This window comes from Mesocricetus auratus, unplaced genomic scaffold (genome assembly GCF_017639785.1).
Source record: "Mesocricetus auratus isolate SY011 unplaced genomic scaffold, BCM_Maur_2.0 Super-Scaffold_15014, whole genome shotgun sequence".
NCBI lineage: Eukaryota > Metazoa > Chordata > Mammalia > Rodentia > Cricetidae > Mesocricetus > Mesocricetus auratus.
In genome coordinates, this window is record NW_024429186.1 from 17,003,124 (window position 1) to 17,020,269 (window position 17,146).

At 39.6% G+C, this 17,146-nt stretch overlaps 1 protein-coding gene across 2 annotated transcripts in view; it reads right to left on the reverse strand.

Moving 5' to 3' along the window:
• Positions 1-466: 466 nt before the first annotated feature.
• Cpsf2 (cleavage and polyadenylation specific factor 2) overlaps positions 467-17,146 on the reverse strand; it is a 31,751-nt gene continuing 15,071 nt past the window's right edge. For both annotated transcript variants that reach the window (XM_013112212.3, XM_005068392.4), the window contains exons 9-15: positions 14,619-14,719; positions 14,062-14,262; positions 11,957-12,109; positions 11,109-11,334; positions 9,518-9,817; positions 7,903-8,037; positions 467-3,667 (exon numbers count right to left, since the gene is read on the reverse strand). In XM_013112212.3, coding sequence (XP_012967666.1) covers positions 3,575-3,667; positions 7,903-8,037; positions 9,518-9,817; positions 11,109-11,334; positions 11,957-12,109; positions 14,062-14,262; positions 14,619-14,719 — 1,209 coding nt within the window. In that variant the 3' untranslated portion in view covers positions 467-3,574. The remainder of the gene's footprint in view (positions 3,668-7,902; positions 8,038-9,517; positions 9,818-11,108; positions 11,335-11,956; positions 12,110-14,061; positions 14,263-14,618; positions 14,720-17,146) is intronic.

A 17,146-nucleotide genomic window follows, 5' to 3' on the forward strand; every position in this document is an offset into this window, starting at 1 on the left:
TGCAACTTTGGATGAAGTTTTTAAAGGATGGGTTTTAAAGGCAAGATGGCTAGCAGGCAGTGCTTGTCACCAAGCCGAGTCCCATATGGTAGGAGAGGAGAATGGACTCCTGCAACTTGTCCTCCGACCTCCACACACAGGCTATGGCAATTGTGCACCTGCCCCACCACCAAATAAATTCAAACATTCAAAACAAGAGAATGCTTTTTAAGAATGATACCAATAATGCAGGTAATTAAAAAAGGGGGAAAATGGACCTTAAAATTATAAATTTTGTTTCAAATCACATGGCCAAAAAGTGAAGACAATCCACAAAAATATTTACCACTCATATATAAAAGTATCTAGAAAACATACAAGGCTTCTAACAATGAAAAAGGCACAGTTTACAAATGGACAAAGGAGCTGAAGAGACATTACTTCAAAGACACATAAACATCCAATAAGCACCAGAAACACAGCACACTCAACATCATTGTTTATTAGGGAAATACAAAGCAAAACCTCTTCTCACATGCTAGGGATGGTGAAAAAAGAAGATGGAGTCAAGAACACATGTGACAAAAACAGAACCCTTCTACAAATGCCAATGGGAACACGAAATGGCACAGCTTCTTCCCAAGACACTCTGTAGTTCCTTACATGGTTAACCAGTTACCATATGACCCAGCAATCCTGTTCTTAAGCATACACACAAGAAAATTTAAAATACAAATATTTATGGTTTAAAAAATCTTGTACAAGAACATTCAAAGCAATATTTTTTACAGCAGCCAAAAACTGGGATCCACTCAACGGACATCAACTGATGCACAGACTTGACACTGAAACAAAGGAGTGTCAAATCAAGTAACCATAAAACGGCTATTGAAAGTGTACACCTACAATCCCAGCATTCTAGAGGTAGGAGGATTATAAATTTGAAACCAGCTTGAGCTATATAACGCAAAACCACGTCTCAAAGCAAACCAAAATGATGCTACACATTACTACATTAGTAAATCTTGAAAAACAAGTGTTAATTGAAATGAAAGCAGACACAAAAGGTCACATGTTGCATGATTTTTTTTTAATGAGATGTCCAGAAGGGACAGAAAGATTGATGACTGACTAAGGAGAAGTGAAAATGAGGTGCAAATGGTTACTAGGTTTCTTTTTGGAATGATGAAAAAAGTATTCTGGAATTACATAGTAGCAGTAGCACATTCTGGATACACCAAAAACCAGTGAATTGTATATTTTAAGATGAAATATTTTATGGTATGTAAACTGCACGAACACAAAAAAGGTGAACAACCCCCCCCCATACAAAACCTTTTTTTAAGCTATTGTTTCAGGTCACCTATTGAGTCACAAAAATATAGAAATAACTGCAACGATACTTGACATATATAATAGCACTGCAACAAATACAATAAGCAGCCCTCAACCTCCAGACCTGGGCCTCACACATGCTAGGTAAGTATACTGAGCTATATCCCCAGACCCCTTCTCCTTCTTTTGAGAAGGATCTTATGTGGCTCAGGCTGGCCTTAAACCAAGTTTAAATGAAGTGATGGAATTGCAGGCATGTGTCATCATGCCCAGATAAAACTTCTTTTAAAGAAAATGACTTGCGGTTATCAGCTGACAGCTCACATGCTGTATTTATTCTTGCTTCTCAAAGCTGGTCTGCACTCATGATTTATCTCTCTCTTGTCTTTAAAAGTCATGTTTTTCTTAAGAAACTGAGGCTGTAATGAAGGTCTCCATTTCAGGAATTTTGGGATAATTTCATCTAGACACAGGCAGCAATATTGTTCTCTAATGGCTTTATGTAGAACAGTCATCTTCAAGCAATACTTTTAAGTTTAATTCCTGCCCATAGGACAGCAGAAAGGCTAGGCAAGAAATAATTTTAGATAAAAGCACTACCATGTAATAGATACACCCGAAACTTTATACCAATAACAACTGCAGGTTTTCTTTTCCTGGAATAGAAATAGAATTATAGACTTCTTCTATATAGTAACGAGGAAAAAGAGGAATGTTTCGTGACTGCTAAAAAGAAAACATACTCTTTTACACACATCTCTGCAACACTATTTTGTACAACTGGTTTTCAGTATTCCAAGGCTACCAAACTTGCTTCAGTGCTGTAATCCTTAACAGAAGGCTCTGTTAGCACATAAAACTGAATCAAAGGCTAATTTTAGCTGGACAGTAGATCACTGGGTTAAACAAGATTGAGGCTTGTCTAAATGCTACGTGCAGAGAGGAGGGCTTAAAGCTTAAGCAAGCATCAAGGACTGCCTTGATTATGCTGCCTTCTAAGAAATAAACCAACAGGTTGCAATGAGACAACATGGTTCAATGTCCAAGTCAATGGGACTGCATTATTTTCAGTTTTTATTCTTAGGCAGGATTCTTTGTACTATATCAAGGGTGGCAATTACCCCAGGTCAGTATTATTTTTGTAGTAATTTAAACATAAAATCCAAACATTGTTTATATAACCTTAGAAAACAGGCTAAGAAAGGAATACATTTACACCCTTTAATTAAATTACACTGTTACCTTATAAAAATGTGAGGGTCAACATTTGTTTTTTACAAACAGAGCATTGGACAGTTTCAAATACAGCTGCTTAGCTAATAGTTAAGATGTGTCTAAATAAAATATCTGCAGAACTGTAAGACACCAGGCTTTCTTTTTGCTGGTTTTTGAGACAGGGTCTCACTATGCAGCTTAAGCTGGCCTCTAATTCACAATCCTCCTACGCCAGCCTCCCAAGTGCTGCTGGGATTACAGGCATACATACCACATTCAGCTTCAAGGCTTTCTTTTAGATGACATTTATTCAAATGATGAGGTTATAAATTCAAATTGAATAACAAAAAAAATCTTCATAAGCAAGAAATGGGAGAAATAAACATTTATTTCTAAACTAAATGTGTGCTGCCTCACACTACACTGAAGGCAGACGGACACTCCATGCGGAGGCAACTGCATGTCAGAATTCAAAAAGGTCTAACAGCACGATACACTTTTTGTTGTTGTTGTTTTACCAGTTTTTGTGTTTGTATCTTTTATAGAATATCCTTTCTATATAATTCTCCCCTTTTACTCCAGAAAACATAACAAACTGTCTGCATGAATGCATGCACACCAGTTTCTGTAAGGCCATGACTGGTCTACTAGGTTGCACTATTTGTTTTTTTTCAAGTAATGAAGCCTTTGGAGCAAGGGATCTGAAGAGGAAATCAACACCCTCAGCTCTGGGCCTGTCTCTTCGTTGGGCCTCTAGAATCCCACAAGGCAGACCATTTACAAGATGGGTTCTACTTACATTTTCTTTCTTTCTGTACTCAGTACTGGGAATCAAATCCCGGGCCTTGCACATGCTAGGCAAGAGCTCTACCACTGAGCTACACCCCAGGCCCTGGATTCTTATTTTTCAAAATCTAATACATGCTCATGTTTTCTGGCAGATTCTTTTTGTATATTACAAAACAAGACAGCAAAAGCTTAGCCTCAGATGAGAAACCTTTCTTCCTGAGAAAGGTCAAGTAGACACTTCCTGACATCATGTCCTTTACACAATGGCATATTGTTCATATAAAAGGTCTCGTATCCTATAAAAGTCTTGACAAAGGCAGCCTTCTAACCCGATGCGTCCAGTTTCTGTCTAGAAAAAACAGTTTAGAAAGTTTTATTTAGTACACCTGCCATTCATCAAATGCAGAAACAATAAGCAGCATCTATAACACAGACTATGACTTGTCAGGAAATGGGTTGCCCTGACTCTGGAATATAGATACAATATAGTAGTAATAAGTTTTTATAGACACATAAATGACAGAGATTCAAATAATAAAAATTGACTATAAAATTATATGCCATGCATTTAAATCACTGATATAAGTCTTTAAGGCCAACATTATGAATGTAAATGGCTGGTTTTCAGTTTTATGAAATTATAATAACTATAGATAAATATGACACAGCTCAGTAGCACACACACATTCAATCCAACCCTTTCTAAAAATAAACTTATGGATCCTCCCCAGCAGGACAGACCACCCGAGTCTGACCACACCTCAGTCTTGGTCCCCCTATGCCCTCAACCCTCCATTTAAGTCTTGGCACCCCCTAAGCCCTCCGCTTGAGTGAGGAGAACAACAGGAGAGACGGGAACATCCAGAGTTACCGACATTGAAGTCTTGGCCCACCTACACCCACTGGGAGACAAGACCCCATCTGCACCTACTCGAAGAAGGCAGGGGAAGACAACACTATAAGGACACATTCAACAACAGAAAAACCAATATGACACCACCAGAGTCTAGGGACTCCACACCCACAAGACCTGAACATCCCAACACAGATGAAGCAGAAGAGAAGGACCTCAAAAACAACTTTATGAGACATGATAGAGACCCTAAAAGAGGAAATGAGAAAATCCCTTAAAGAAATGGAGGAAAAGACACAGGCTAACAGAATGGATTCGAAGACAGAAACCATCCTTCTGCTCCATACAAGAAACACATTTCAGCGTCAAAGACAGATGTTACCTCAGAGTAAAAGGTTGGGAAAAAGATTTTCAAATGGACCCAAGAAAAAAGCGGGTGTAGCAATCCTAATATCTAACAAGTTACACTTCAAACTAAAATCAAAAGACATGGTCATTTCATATTCATCACAGGAAAAGTCCATCAAGATGAAGTCTCAATTCTGAACATCTATGTCCCAAATACGAAGGCATTCACATTTGTAAAAGAAACATTACTAAAGCTCAAATCACACATAAAACCTCACACAGTTATAGTGGGAGACTTCAGCACCCCACTTTCATCACTAGACAGGACCACCAGACAGAAACTTTACAAAGAAACAAAGGAATGAACAGAAGTTATGACCCAATTGGGATTAACATTCCACCCAAACACAAAAGAATATACCTTCTTCTCAGTGCCACATGGAACCTTCTCTAACATCGACCATATACTCGGCAACATAGCAAAGCTCAACAGACACAAAAAATTGGAATAATCCCGTGTATCCTATCGGATCACCATGATTTAAAGTTAGAATTCAACAACACCACCAATTGCAGAAACCCTACAAACGCATGGAAAGTGAACAATGTGCAATTGCACCAATCCTGGGTCAAGGGGGAAATAAAAAAAAGAAATTAAAGACTTCCTAGAATTCAATGAAAATGAAGACACAACTTACCCAAAATTATGGGACACTTTGAATGCAGTGCTAAGAGGAAAGTTCATAGCACTAAGTGTCCACATGAAGAAACTAGAGGATAGTCACACGAAAGCACAACTAAAAGCTCTAGAAGGAAACTCACCCCGGAGGAGTGGATGCCAGGAAATAATCAAATTGAAGGCTAAAATCAATAAAGTAGACACAAACAAACAAACAAAAAAACAATACAAAGAATTAATGAAACAAAGGAAATCAACAAGCTAGACAAGCCTTTATCCAAACTAACTAAAAGGCAGATAGAGAGCATGCAAATTAACAAATCAGAAATGAAAGGGGGACATAACAACAGACACTGAGGAAATCCACAGAATCTTCAGGTCATACTTTGAAAACTTGTACTCCACAAATTTGAAAATTTAAAGGAAATGAACAAATTTCTCGATAGGTAACATTTACCAAAATTAAATCAAGAACAGATAAGCAATTGAAATAGACCCATAACCCATAATGGAATAGAAGCAGTCATCAAAAGGCTCCAAACCAAAATAAGCCCAGGGCCAGATGGTTTCAGTGCAGAATTCAACCAGAAATTCAAATAAGAGCTAATATCAGTCAGTACTCCTCAAACTGTTCCACACAATAGAAGCAGAAGGGCCATTGCCAAACTCTTTCTATGAGGCTACAATTACCTTGGTACCTGAGCCACACAAAGACACAAATAAGATGGAGAACTACAGACCAATCTCCTTCATGAACATTGATGAAAAATACTCAATAAAGCTGGGCCGTGGTGGCGCACGCCTTTAATCCCAGCACTCGGGAGGCAGAGGCAGGCAGATCTCTGTGAGTTTGAGGCCAGGCTGGACCGACAGCCTCCAAAACAATACAGAGAAACCCTGTCTCATAAAAACCACATTAAAAAAAAAAAAACCTCAATAAAATACTGGCAAATCAAATCCAAGAACACATCACAAAAAAAATCACCCACAATAATCAAGCAGGCTTCATCCCAGGGATGCAGAGATGGCTCAACATATAAAAATCCATCAATGTAATCTACCATATAAACAAACTGAAAGAGAAAAACCACATGATCATCTCACTAGATGCTGAAAAGCCTTTGACAAAATCCAACACCCCTTCATGATAAAGGTCCTGAAGAGATCAGGGATAACAAAAACATACCTAAACATAAAAAAAGCAACAAACAGCAAACCAACAGCCAACATCAAACTAAATGGAGAGAAACTCAATGCTATTTCTCTAAAATCAGGAACAAGACAAGGCTGTCCACTCTCTCCATATCTCTTCAATATTGTACTTGAAGTTCTAGGTAAAGCAATAAGAAAACAAAATATCAAGGGGATACAAATTGTATTTTCAGATGATATAATTTACATGCGTGACCCAAAAAACTCTATGAGGAAGCTCCTACAGCTGATAAACACCTTCAACAAAGTGGTAGGATACATTAACTCAGTAGCCCTACTATATACAGATGGTGAATGGATTGAGAAAGAAATCAGGGAAACATCAACCTTTACAAACAACATAAAATATCTTGGGGTAACACTAATCAAACAAGTGAAAGACCTGTAAAACAAGAACTTTCAGTCTTTTTTTTTTTTGAACTTTTGGTCTTGAAAGAAAGAAATTAAAGAAGATACCAGAAAATGGAAAGATCCCCCATGCTCTTGGATAGGTAGGATCAACATACTAAAAATGGCAATCTTGCCAAAAGCAATCTACAGATTCAGTGCAATCCCCATCAAAATCCCAACATAATTCTTCACAGTCCTTGAAAGAACAATACTCAACTTTATATAGAAGAACAAAAAACCCAGGATAGCCACAACACTGTACAATAAAGGAACTCTGGAGGCATCACCATCCCTGACTTCAAGCTCATTATAGAGCTATAGTCCTGAAAACAGCTTGGTATTGGCACAAAAATAGACAGGTAGGCCAATGGAATTGAATTGAAAACCTTGATATTAACTCACACACCTATGAACACCTGATTTTTGACAAAGAAGCTAAACAACGGAAAAAAGAAAGCCTCTTCAACAAATGGTGCTGGCATAACTGGATGCTGACATGTAGAAGACTGCAGACCGATCCATATCTATTGCCATGCACAAAGCTTAAGTCCAAATGGATCAAAGACCTCAACATAAATCCAGCCACACTGAACCTCTTAGAAGAGAAAGTGGGAGGTACCCTTGAACAAATTGGTACAGGAGACGGATTCCTGAACATAACACCAGTAGCACAGACACTGAGATCGACAATAAATGGGACCTCCTGAAACTGAGAAGCTTCTGTAAGGCAAAAGACACAGTCAACATGATAAAATAGCAGGCCACAAAATGGGAAAAGATCTTCACCAACTCCACATCTGATAGAGTGCTGATTTCCATAATATACAAAGAACTCAATCCAATTAAAAAGTGGGGTACAGAGCTAAATAAAGAATTCTCAATAGAGGAATCTAAAATGGCTGAAAGACACTTAAGGAAGTGCTCAACATCTTTAGCCATCCAGGAAATACAACTCAAAACAACTCTTAGATACCATCTTACACCGGCCAGAATGGCTAACATCAAAATCATCACTGACAGTCTATGCTGGAGAGGACGTGGAGAAAGATAAGATTGCTTCTAAAATAAAAACAATTAAAAAAACAAAAAAACCACAACTTACTCTGCGGACTGCTACTTGGTTGTTGCAGACAAGTACTCCCCCTACAAATTCCGCTTGAATCCCCTCCCGCAAAAGAACTTGCTTGAAGTCAGACAGTCTTGGTTCATTCATAAAAACTGACTGGTGTCCAGGAACCTTGAATAAAGTCAAAGGGGAAAGAGTAATGTCAATAAAACAGTAGGTACAAAGCTGTATTGGATGAAGCGGAATGCTGCATGATTGCTAAGGTATTTTATTATTCCCTCAAGTCCTTTGACAGCTCATTTCTGGACTGTCAGTTACATTCCAAGTTTGTTATCCTGGCTCTAATTTGTCACTTACCATTACAAAACCCTTCACATTTTCTGATGTTTCACAATTTCATTAGTCATGCCTCCTAATAACAGAGACTCAAGGTAATATTATGCTCTTCACCTACCCACTCGCTGGAGGGGTCAATTAGAGTGTGAAGAGGCAGAACTGAACTGAAACCTCATTTCCAGGTCCCAGTACCCTGTTTAGTTGAGAGTATAAATCTTTCCTAATCACTCTTCCATGTTCCCGCCCCCTCAGAGTGACTGCAATGGATGCTACGGGCTTTGCCTCCTCTGAAAGTGCTCTGGAGGGCACTATTGCATTAGTACAGAGAAAAAAAAAATCCTCATTCCTCCTCCTCCCAATTTCAAGGGTAGTGCTATATCAGAAACCAGCAGAATGTGCTGTCTCTATCGCAACTAAAGACTTCACTTGACAAGCCTGTAGGACTCTTACAGCATTAATATTGCGCTAGTTTCACCACCAGGAGCTTTTCTAATTAACTAGGTCTCTCTTGAGAACATGTAACTCCTAGGCCAGCATTAAAGCTGTACTCAGTGGAAGAAGACACTTAACTGCATCAAAACCAAAGTGATTTGAATAGAACCAACTACACAGAAACTCTTAGTAAACTCCCATCTCCTCACTGGAGAGCCTCACAATCAGACTCCTTATTTCAAAATTCATACTAAAAACACAGATCATGAACAACTGCATTATTAGCTAGGGGAGCGTAATATGACACACATGACATGAAAGCAGAAAGGAGGGCCAGGGGATAAGGGAGAAGAGAAAGGGAGAATTTACTAAACAATCCTATTTAAAAATAAATGATAAGCTGGGTGGTGGCGGGGGGGGGGGCGCACACCTTTAATCTTAGCACTCAGGAGGCAGAGGCAGGATCTCTGTGAGTTTGAGACCAGCTTGGTCTACAAGAGCTAATTCCAGGACAGGCACCAAAGCTACACAGGGAAACCCTGCCTCAAAAACAAATAGCATAATACTGTGTATCCTAATTGAAATTTTTTAATAATTAAAAGATTTGGTAAAGATTTTCTTTAAATTATCATCCTCTAGTTGCAAAGACTGAGACACACAGATACATGCCCTGGGTAATCCTCTGTAAGAACTCCAAATTTGGCCCCCATACAATGTATTTTAAACAGCTAAAATCACAACAGGGGAACTAGAAGGATGATAGAGAGACAGACAGACTGGAGATGTAGCTCGATGGAGGAGCACACGACTAGCATGCATGAGGACCATCAATCAATCCCCAGGACCACTGAACGTAGAGAGGAGACAAGCAGAGGCCTCTCACCTCATGAGGTGGCAAAGGCTCCAGTGTGGGGATGATCTCACTCTCTTCCCCCACTTCTTTGTCATCATCTCCAAACAGACTTTTCATGGCCTTCTGCTGGGCTATGGCACTGGAATCTGAAGGACCATCCACTTGCATTTCAGAGTCTTCTCCATCATCCTTGAGCTCGCCTTCTTCTAAAATAACTCCTGTGTCCACTTTGGAAACTCTCATGTCGAGGACACCATCTATCCAAGCCAGCTCGGCATCTTTAGCTTTACAAAACTGAAGGGAGCTGACTAGTGAGTCCTTTAATCGTACCTGGATATGCAAAGGGGGGAAGGGGGGACAACCCACAGGGTGTAGGTTAACACATCATAGTCTTTGCAATATGATCAACATCTGGAAATCTCTCTCCTCAGGTCATCAGTCTTCACAGCGACCCAATTATCCCTAAGGGCCTGAGAATTCTTGGCCACTTTCCAAAACAAGATTCTCTATCTGACTGCACAACAGAAACATGGCAACCCCACCCCCACCCCTACACTAACACCTGGGCACTACCTTTAGTATTTCTAGTGTAATCATTGGAATTAAGCCTGAGCTCAGATGTCCATCTGGGCAGCTATGGCTGCTGCCTTACTGTGCTGGCTGCTGAGTTTTCTGGAATGTGCCATGTAATTTCACACCTCCATGTCTCTCTTACTTAACCAGAATAATTTTATGCCAGGCAAGTTCTAACCTCTTCCAGATACAGATGTCACACCTATCTTCAACTGTCATTGTTTCCAGATAAGATTATTTCTCCTCCAACTAGCCATTTTTTGTACCTGTCTGTATTTCTTTCAATTATGGGGAACTGTGGCATCTGTTGAGTTTTTAAAAAAATTTTTTTTGAGGCCGGGCATGGTAGTATATTCCTATAATTCCAGCACTTTAGAGGTGAAGGCAGGAGAATCATGACTAGCCTGGGCTACACAGCCAGACCCTGTCATTCATAATGAGGAAATGAACATGTGTTTTTGATTTTGAGAATGCTTATCATTCCCTCACATTGGTACTTTGGCCAAAGTTACCTAGCTGACTAGAACACTCCTTCCCCACTCTTTGCTGCTGTCTGCCCTGACAAACTACCTTAGCATCCAATAAGAGCCTGTTTAGGGGGCTGCAGAGATGGGTCGGTGGTTAGCAACACTGGCTGCTCTTCCAGAGGACCAGGGTTCAATTCCCAGTACCCACATGGCAGCTCACAACTGTCTGTAACTTCAATTCCAAAGAATCTGGCACACTCATACAGACATATATGCAGTGAAAACACCAATCAATGCTCTTAAAATAAAAATAAATAATTTTTTTAAAAAAAGAGCCTGTTTAGTTGTCATTTCTTTCAGAAAATCTTTTCCAAGCCTCCAAACTTGAGCAGGCGCTCTCTTCTTTATCTCTTAGCACCTTGCATACTGCCAAACGAGTAAGTGTAAGGGGAATTCAATTTGTTTGGGTTAAACATCCTGGATGTAGGGACTGTCGGACAGGGATCTGTACCCATCTCCCTCACCATATTCCTGACGTTTGTGAGCTAGTGTGGCAGTGGCTCCACTGACAACGTATTTACCTGGTAGATATGCGTTTCGCTTGTGGCATCAACTGTCTCGTGTAGCTTTGGCATGTACACTTTAATATCTTTCCCACCAAATGCACGGCAGCACTCGGCCAGATCCTGACTGGCCTCTGGTGGGCCGTGGACAATGATCAATTGCCGTGGTTTCATCTGATTGATGATCTTTTTAATGGAGTCTCCATCCGAGCGTCCTTCATAGTCTATGTAAGTAACCCTGGCTCTGTAATTAAATATCATTATTTAAGCTCACTTTCCTGGAAAGTTAACTCTAAAACTAGGCTTTTACCATCAGGAAAGAAATGCATATAAGGGGAAATTGTGAAATGCATGTTACAGTATGTATCCCAGCTAAGAATATATATAAGAGATGTCACTGGACAAAAAAACTGTCCTCTGATGATTCAAATTCCAAAATAATGACTTTTTGGCAGTATTAACTGGATTATGCAGGAAAGGAAAGAGTTTCTTGACTACTTCTACCCCAAGCATTAGAATGTCTAAGTCCAGGAGGACATTCCATGAAGCAAGCAGTATGAAGAAGAATTAGCTTCTCAGCTGCACTGTTCTCCCACCTGCTACTAGACTTATTAAAAAGGCCGGAAATAATGTCTCTTCACATAAACGTTCAGCTCCCTTCCCATCCTACCACTAACTCAATTACTTTGGTATTCAAGGATCCTCAATGAAAATACCACCATACTTCACAGAAAAGGGAGTATTAAAAGCAGGAACTCACAGTGGCTCTGCTGAAATCTCACTTTTGAAACAATGTAAGTTATATAACTCAAGGGCTTGAAACTGTATCTTATACCCTGATCTCCAAACCCCACAAAGGCACTTACTTTATCTCAATAGACTCTGTTGCAGAAACACACTTGGTGGGAACATCAGACAGGTCCTGATCCATGGGCTCATCTCCATTTGTCAAACCAGATTCTAATTTGTTTTTTTCTTCTTCAGTGGCTTGAAGTTCTGGCACTAAGAAATCCTCTGGTCTAAACAGGGAGTCTCTAATTAGACATGTGGAAGGTATGCTAACATTATATAACATATGTAACAGTCTAATATGTGGCATAATTTAAAGACTCCTCAAATATCTTAAGACTTAATTTAACTCAAAGCTAACTAAAGCATACTACCAATCAGATGATTACATGTATTATGTTTTTCATAACTACTGAAGAGTGCTATTTATTTAGCTAGCAGCACTACGAACCGAATCCAGGACCTTGAACAGGCTAAGCAAGCATGCTATTCCTGAGCTATATGCCCAGCCTGAGAATGCTCTTTAAGAATGCTGTAGACTGCCGAGAACCCCCGAACACATCAAGAGAAGAACTGAATGGCTGTAACAAGTATCAAGCACTCTGGAAATCTGGCCCTCCTTTTTTTGTTGTTGTTTGTTTGTTTCTTGTTTTTTTTTTTGAGACAGGGTTTCCTGGAATTAGCTTTGTAGACCAGGCTGGTCTCAAACTCACAGAGATCCACCAACCTCTTCCACCCCAGTGTTGGGACTAAAGGCGTGTGCGGCCGCCACCACCACCGCCACTTTTTATTTTTTCTAATTTACTGATTAGTGTGAGTGTATGTGTGCACCCCGAAACAGCTCTTCTTGTGAGCATTACTGAGAAGTGAGACACCTGCTTTTACAATCCTCTAGTCCATTCTTCTTCTCTCTGGGAACCCAGGCTCTATTCTCTAACAGGCAGGTTGCTACAGCTTCTTATTCCCCACAGCTAACACCTCCAACTCAGAACCACAGAATAACCATAGCAATGGCAACCACTAAAGCACATTTAGTATGATTCCAGGCCAGAGACCTTCCTTAAAAACAAATCTCACAGGCTAGAGTGCAATTCAGTGACAGAATAACTGCCTAGCATTTACAAGACCTGGCATTTGATCCCTAAAGCCCCACCCTTCCCCCCAAACCCAAAGCAACAACAAAAACCTCCTACAACTTCATTTAATTTGTATCCCTATGTTTCTCAGGGAAATCAATTAAAGAGTAGTGCCCAGGGCCATGAGATGGCTCAGAGGGTTAAGGAATTTGCTGCCCAAATTGACAACCTGAGTATGATCTCCAGAACCTACAATGGAAAGAAAGAACTGACTCTTGCAAGTTGTTCTCCAGTTTCCACATATACATATGTATACGAGGCACACTTGTGCGCGCACACACACACACACGCACACACACACACACACACACACGCACACACACACACACACACACACAGAGTAAGCAGAACCTAAAAAATCACCAGCATTGTTTACATTGCTATGTTTTCTCTTGGTTGTTTTAGAGGGCTATGTACTTTCCTAAGTAAGCCCGAGAATGATCTAAGTCTACCACTTGCTCAACAGCACTATGGAAGTACTAGGCAAGTATAAAGTACAGGCTTATAATCTTGGCTAAACAAGTGGTAAATAAGTTTGTATCAATGCAGAGAGAGAGAGAGAGACATGTAAGTATATCTATATATAGCCAGACAGGGAAGGGAAGAGGAAAACATGAGAGTAAGGGTGTCAAGGCACCTGACTATTTCTGGGGAAGCAGAGGGAACCCTGGCAGACTTTTACTCAGGTTAGCAATGTTTTCAAAACTGCAGTTTGAGCATGTGATTTCAGTTGTTTTTCATGATTCTACCCTTTATCGCATATTCCCCTTGTAGCCAAAAGCATCACAAGGCATATCCCAAATAAATACAATTATCAGCAAAGGTTCTTTCTCCACAGCATGTCCTTTACCTTCAAACCTGTCATGCAACTGAGTAATTCAACCACACTCTCCTTCTCCTACTAATTCTCAAGATGCCCATCTATCTTATGCTTCCAATTCCACACCTCCTCTCTATCTTCCAAGCCAAGGCACTCAAGAGCAAAGCACATGGTGACCAGAGAGATCCAATTTACTGAGCCAAAAGAGTTTGTTTTGCTCACATACTTGATGATCTCGCCATACTCATCCCATTTAATTCTTTCTTCTGGGGCAGGAAACATAGGGTAGGACTTTTTGGCCTGTTTGAAGAAGCTGCCTTTGCGACTGCCTTCGCCTTTCATCATCAGGTCATGCTTTGTCTTATGAGCTGAAGGCTGGTCGATATCTTCCTCCACATCACTCTCGTCACTCGAGTCGATATCTGCCCTAGGAGGGTTTGGGAACACAGCAGGTCATAACGTCACTAAGTCAGTTCGGCTTAATATTTATAAAACTATGAATGAATGACTTACTCTCCACCCTTACCCCAAATCATAAGAGTCGGTATAAATTGGATTAATGTTTTGTAAAAATGTAACATTACCATCCTTAATAAATTGGTATTATTACCAACAAAATAATTTTTATTTTTGCCATTTGAAAACTTTGATAAGTCATAAAATCCTAAGGCAATTTAAGCTGTTTCCATTGAATGCCACTGAATGTTTGAATCCTACAAATGTGTTCTTCTTACATTATATGCAGACTTAACCTTATGATTTACTCTTATGTGAGGTACTCACTCTTTCGACTGCTCAAGTTTCTTAGCAGCTTCTTTCTTTAGTTTTTCTTTTTCCACATATTCTTCAAGTTCTTTCCCTTCAAGCTTCACGCGTTTCCTCAGCTAATGGAAAAGACAAGAGAAAGTCAGCATCAGGAGAGCGGGGCGGCGGGTATGAGACACATCCATGACACAGACTCATACATCTTCTCCAGAGTAGTACTAAAACCCGAGCTGTTAGAGAGGATGGATTTAAGTCAAACTGATTAAAATACACCAGTCAACCGGGGAAAGGAAGCAGAGCTAAGTATCTTTATAATTTAAAGTAGAAAAGCCACATTAAGTACCAAAGCCATAAGTCATAAGAAGAAAATAAAACATCTTTCACATTTTAAATCTCACAGAACTAAAAGAAAAGGTGAAAATACTGGCTGTACTATGACTGTCAGAATCTATGTTTTCCTAAGAACTCCCAAAATCAAGCAAGAAAGAACACATCAAAAAGGACAAAATGTGCTGAGAAAATTTTAAAGAAACATGATGGCTTATAGCCATGGATAGATGACTAAGTTCCCCAATGGTTGTTGACACAGAGAACACATAAAAGTTAACATGATTTGTTTAATTTGCAAGACTGGAAATGCCTACCTTGAGAAGGAATACCTTCAGCTATTTCTAGCAGATATTATTAGCAAACTGTTGGAAGACAATTTGCTAACAACCAAAAATAAAAATGTGATTGTCTTTTGATGTAATTCTTCCTACTTCTAGGGATTTATTCTACTGAAACAGAGACATTAAAAGTATATAGTAGTAATGTTTAAAATAATAATAAAACTGTCAAATTCATCAATGTGGAAAAACTGAATTAGCAGTTTTCATTCTTTCATCATCAAGGTCCCTTAAAAACTAGAGGACCCTTGGGGGTGGTGAGATGGTTCAGTGGGGAAACACACTTGCCAAGGAGGCCTCATGACCTCCGCTCCAACCCCAGAGTCTACTGTGGAAGGAGTCAACTCCAGAAAGCTGTCCTTTGACTTCACAGTGCGCACCATGTGCACATACAATTCACACATAAATAAAAATTAAACATAAAGAACCCCTGGGGTTGAGAGATGCCAAAGAGAACTGCCTGCTCTTCTAGTTGATCTGGGTTTGGTTCTCAGAACCCACACAGCAGCTCACAACTGTCTGTAATTGCAGTTCCAGGGCATCCAACATACTCTTTTGGTCTCCATGGGCACCAGGCATGCATGTGATGCAGACATACAAGGAGACAAAGCACCCATATACATAAAAAAATGAAAAACATTTAGTGTAAACAGACCTAGATTTTAAATTGGGGAGGTGGATGTGTGTACTTATGTATGGGGGAGGCCATGAAATTAGAAAGGGGATCATAAGAGAGGAGGAAGAATCAGGAAAGGAGAAACAGAAAGGAGTAATGGAATACACATGGTAAGAGCAGAAAGAGGAACTACTTGGCGGAAGCAAGGAAGCCAGTGGGGGCAGGGGAGAGGCATAAAGAGAATAAAATGCAATGCCACATTTGTACAACAAAATGCCATACTGAAACTCACCACTTTGTATGCTAACCTAAAATTTAATGATTTTTAAATGTCAAGTCATAACAACTCAATGCAACATGCACTCCTGGGTGGGATCACAGAAAAAAATCGGAACAGGTAACTAAAAGGGACACTGTTGTGCCAACTGCTGGAATTGGCAGGGTCATCAGATTAAATGATGGTATGGTGTCAGTGTTTCTCCTGTTTTCTTCGACTCTTGTTTCCACATAATACACACTGTGGTACTGTCGAAGGCAATTCTGGAATAACTATTGTTTCTTTCAAAATGTGTGTGTGTAATATTGTGTCTGTGTAGATACAAGATACTATGCAGCAAACCCAGCTAAAACCTCGACAACTTGGGAGTTAGTATTCATACTATTTTTGTGACTTCTGCTTAAATTGAAACTATTCCAAAATAAAAATTAAACCAAAGTCAAGTGATGAACACTCACAAATGTGGCATCTCACATCTGGCTATTAGTTCACTGGAAATGTGTTTTAAAATTATAAACTGTTAGCAACTCAAATAGATACCTTGCACAAAAATAAATTTTAATTAAGTATTTAATTCCCTGATTTAACTTGTACCTCTTATAAAAATGTTGTTCTTAGCCTGGTATGGTGGCTCAAGCCTGGACCTCACAACCCAGGAACCTCAGGAGGAGAATGGAGTTTCAGGCCAGACTGGACTATATAGCAAGACTCCATCTCAAAAAAATAATTAAATAAAAATTGTCTCAGTTCTGTATACCACTTCCCAGATCTGAAATTAGCTGCTATATTCATAAACAGTTCTCAGAACAAACAAGTCTAAGACACACTCTTTCTCCACTTTCACAGTATCACTCCAAAGCAAGCTCATCCCCATGCCCATTTTTAAAAAATTACTGGCTTTGCTCTTTCTAAATGAACAAGGCTTAATTTCCTAGGGCACTATATGTACATGAAAAAAAAGACCCACAGTAAACGCGAATATGCC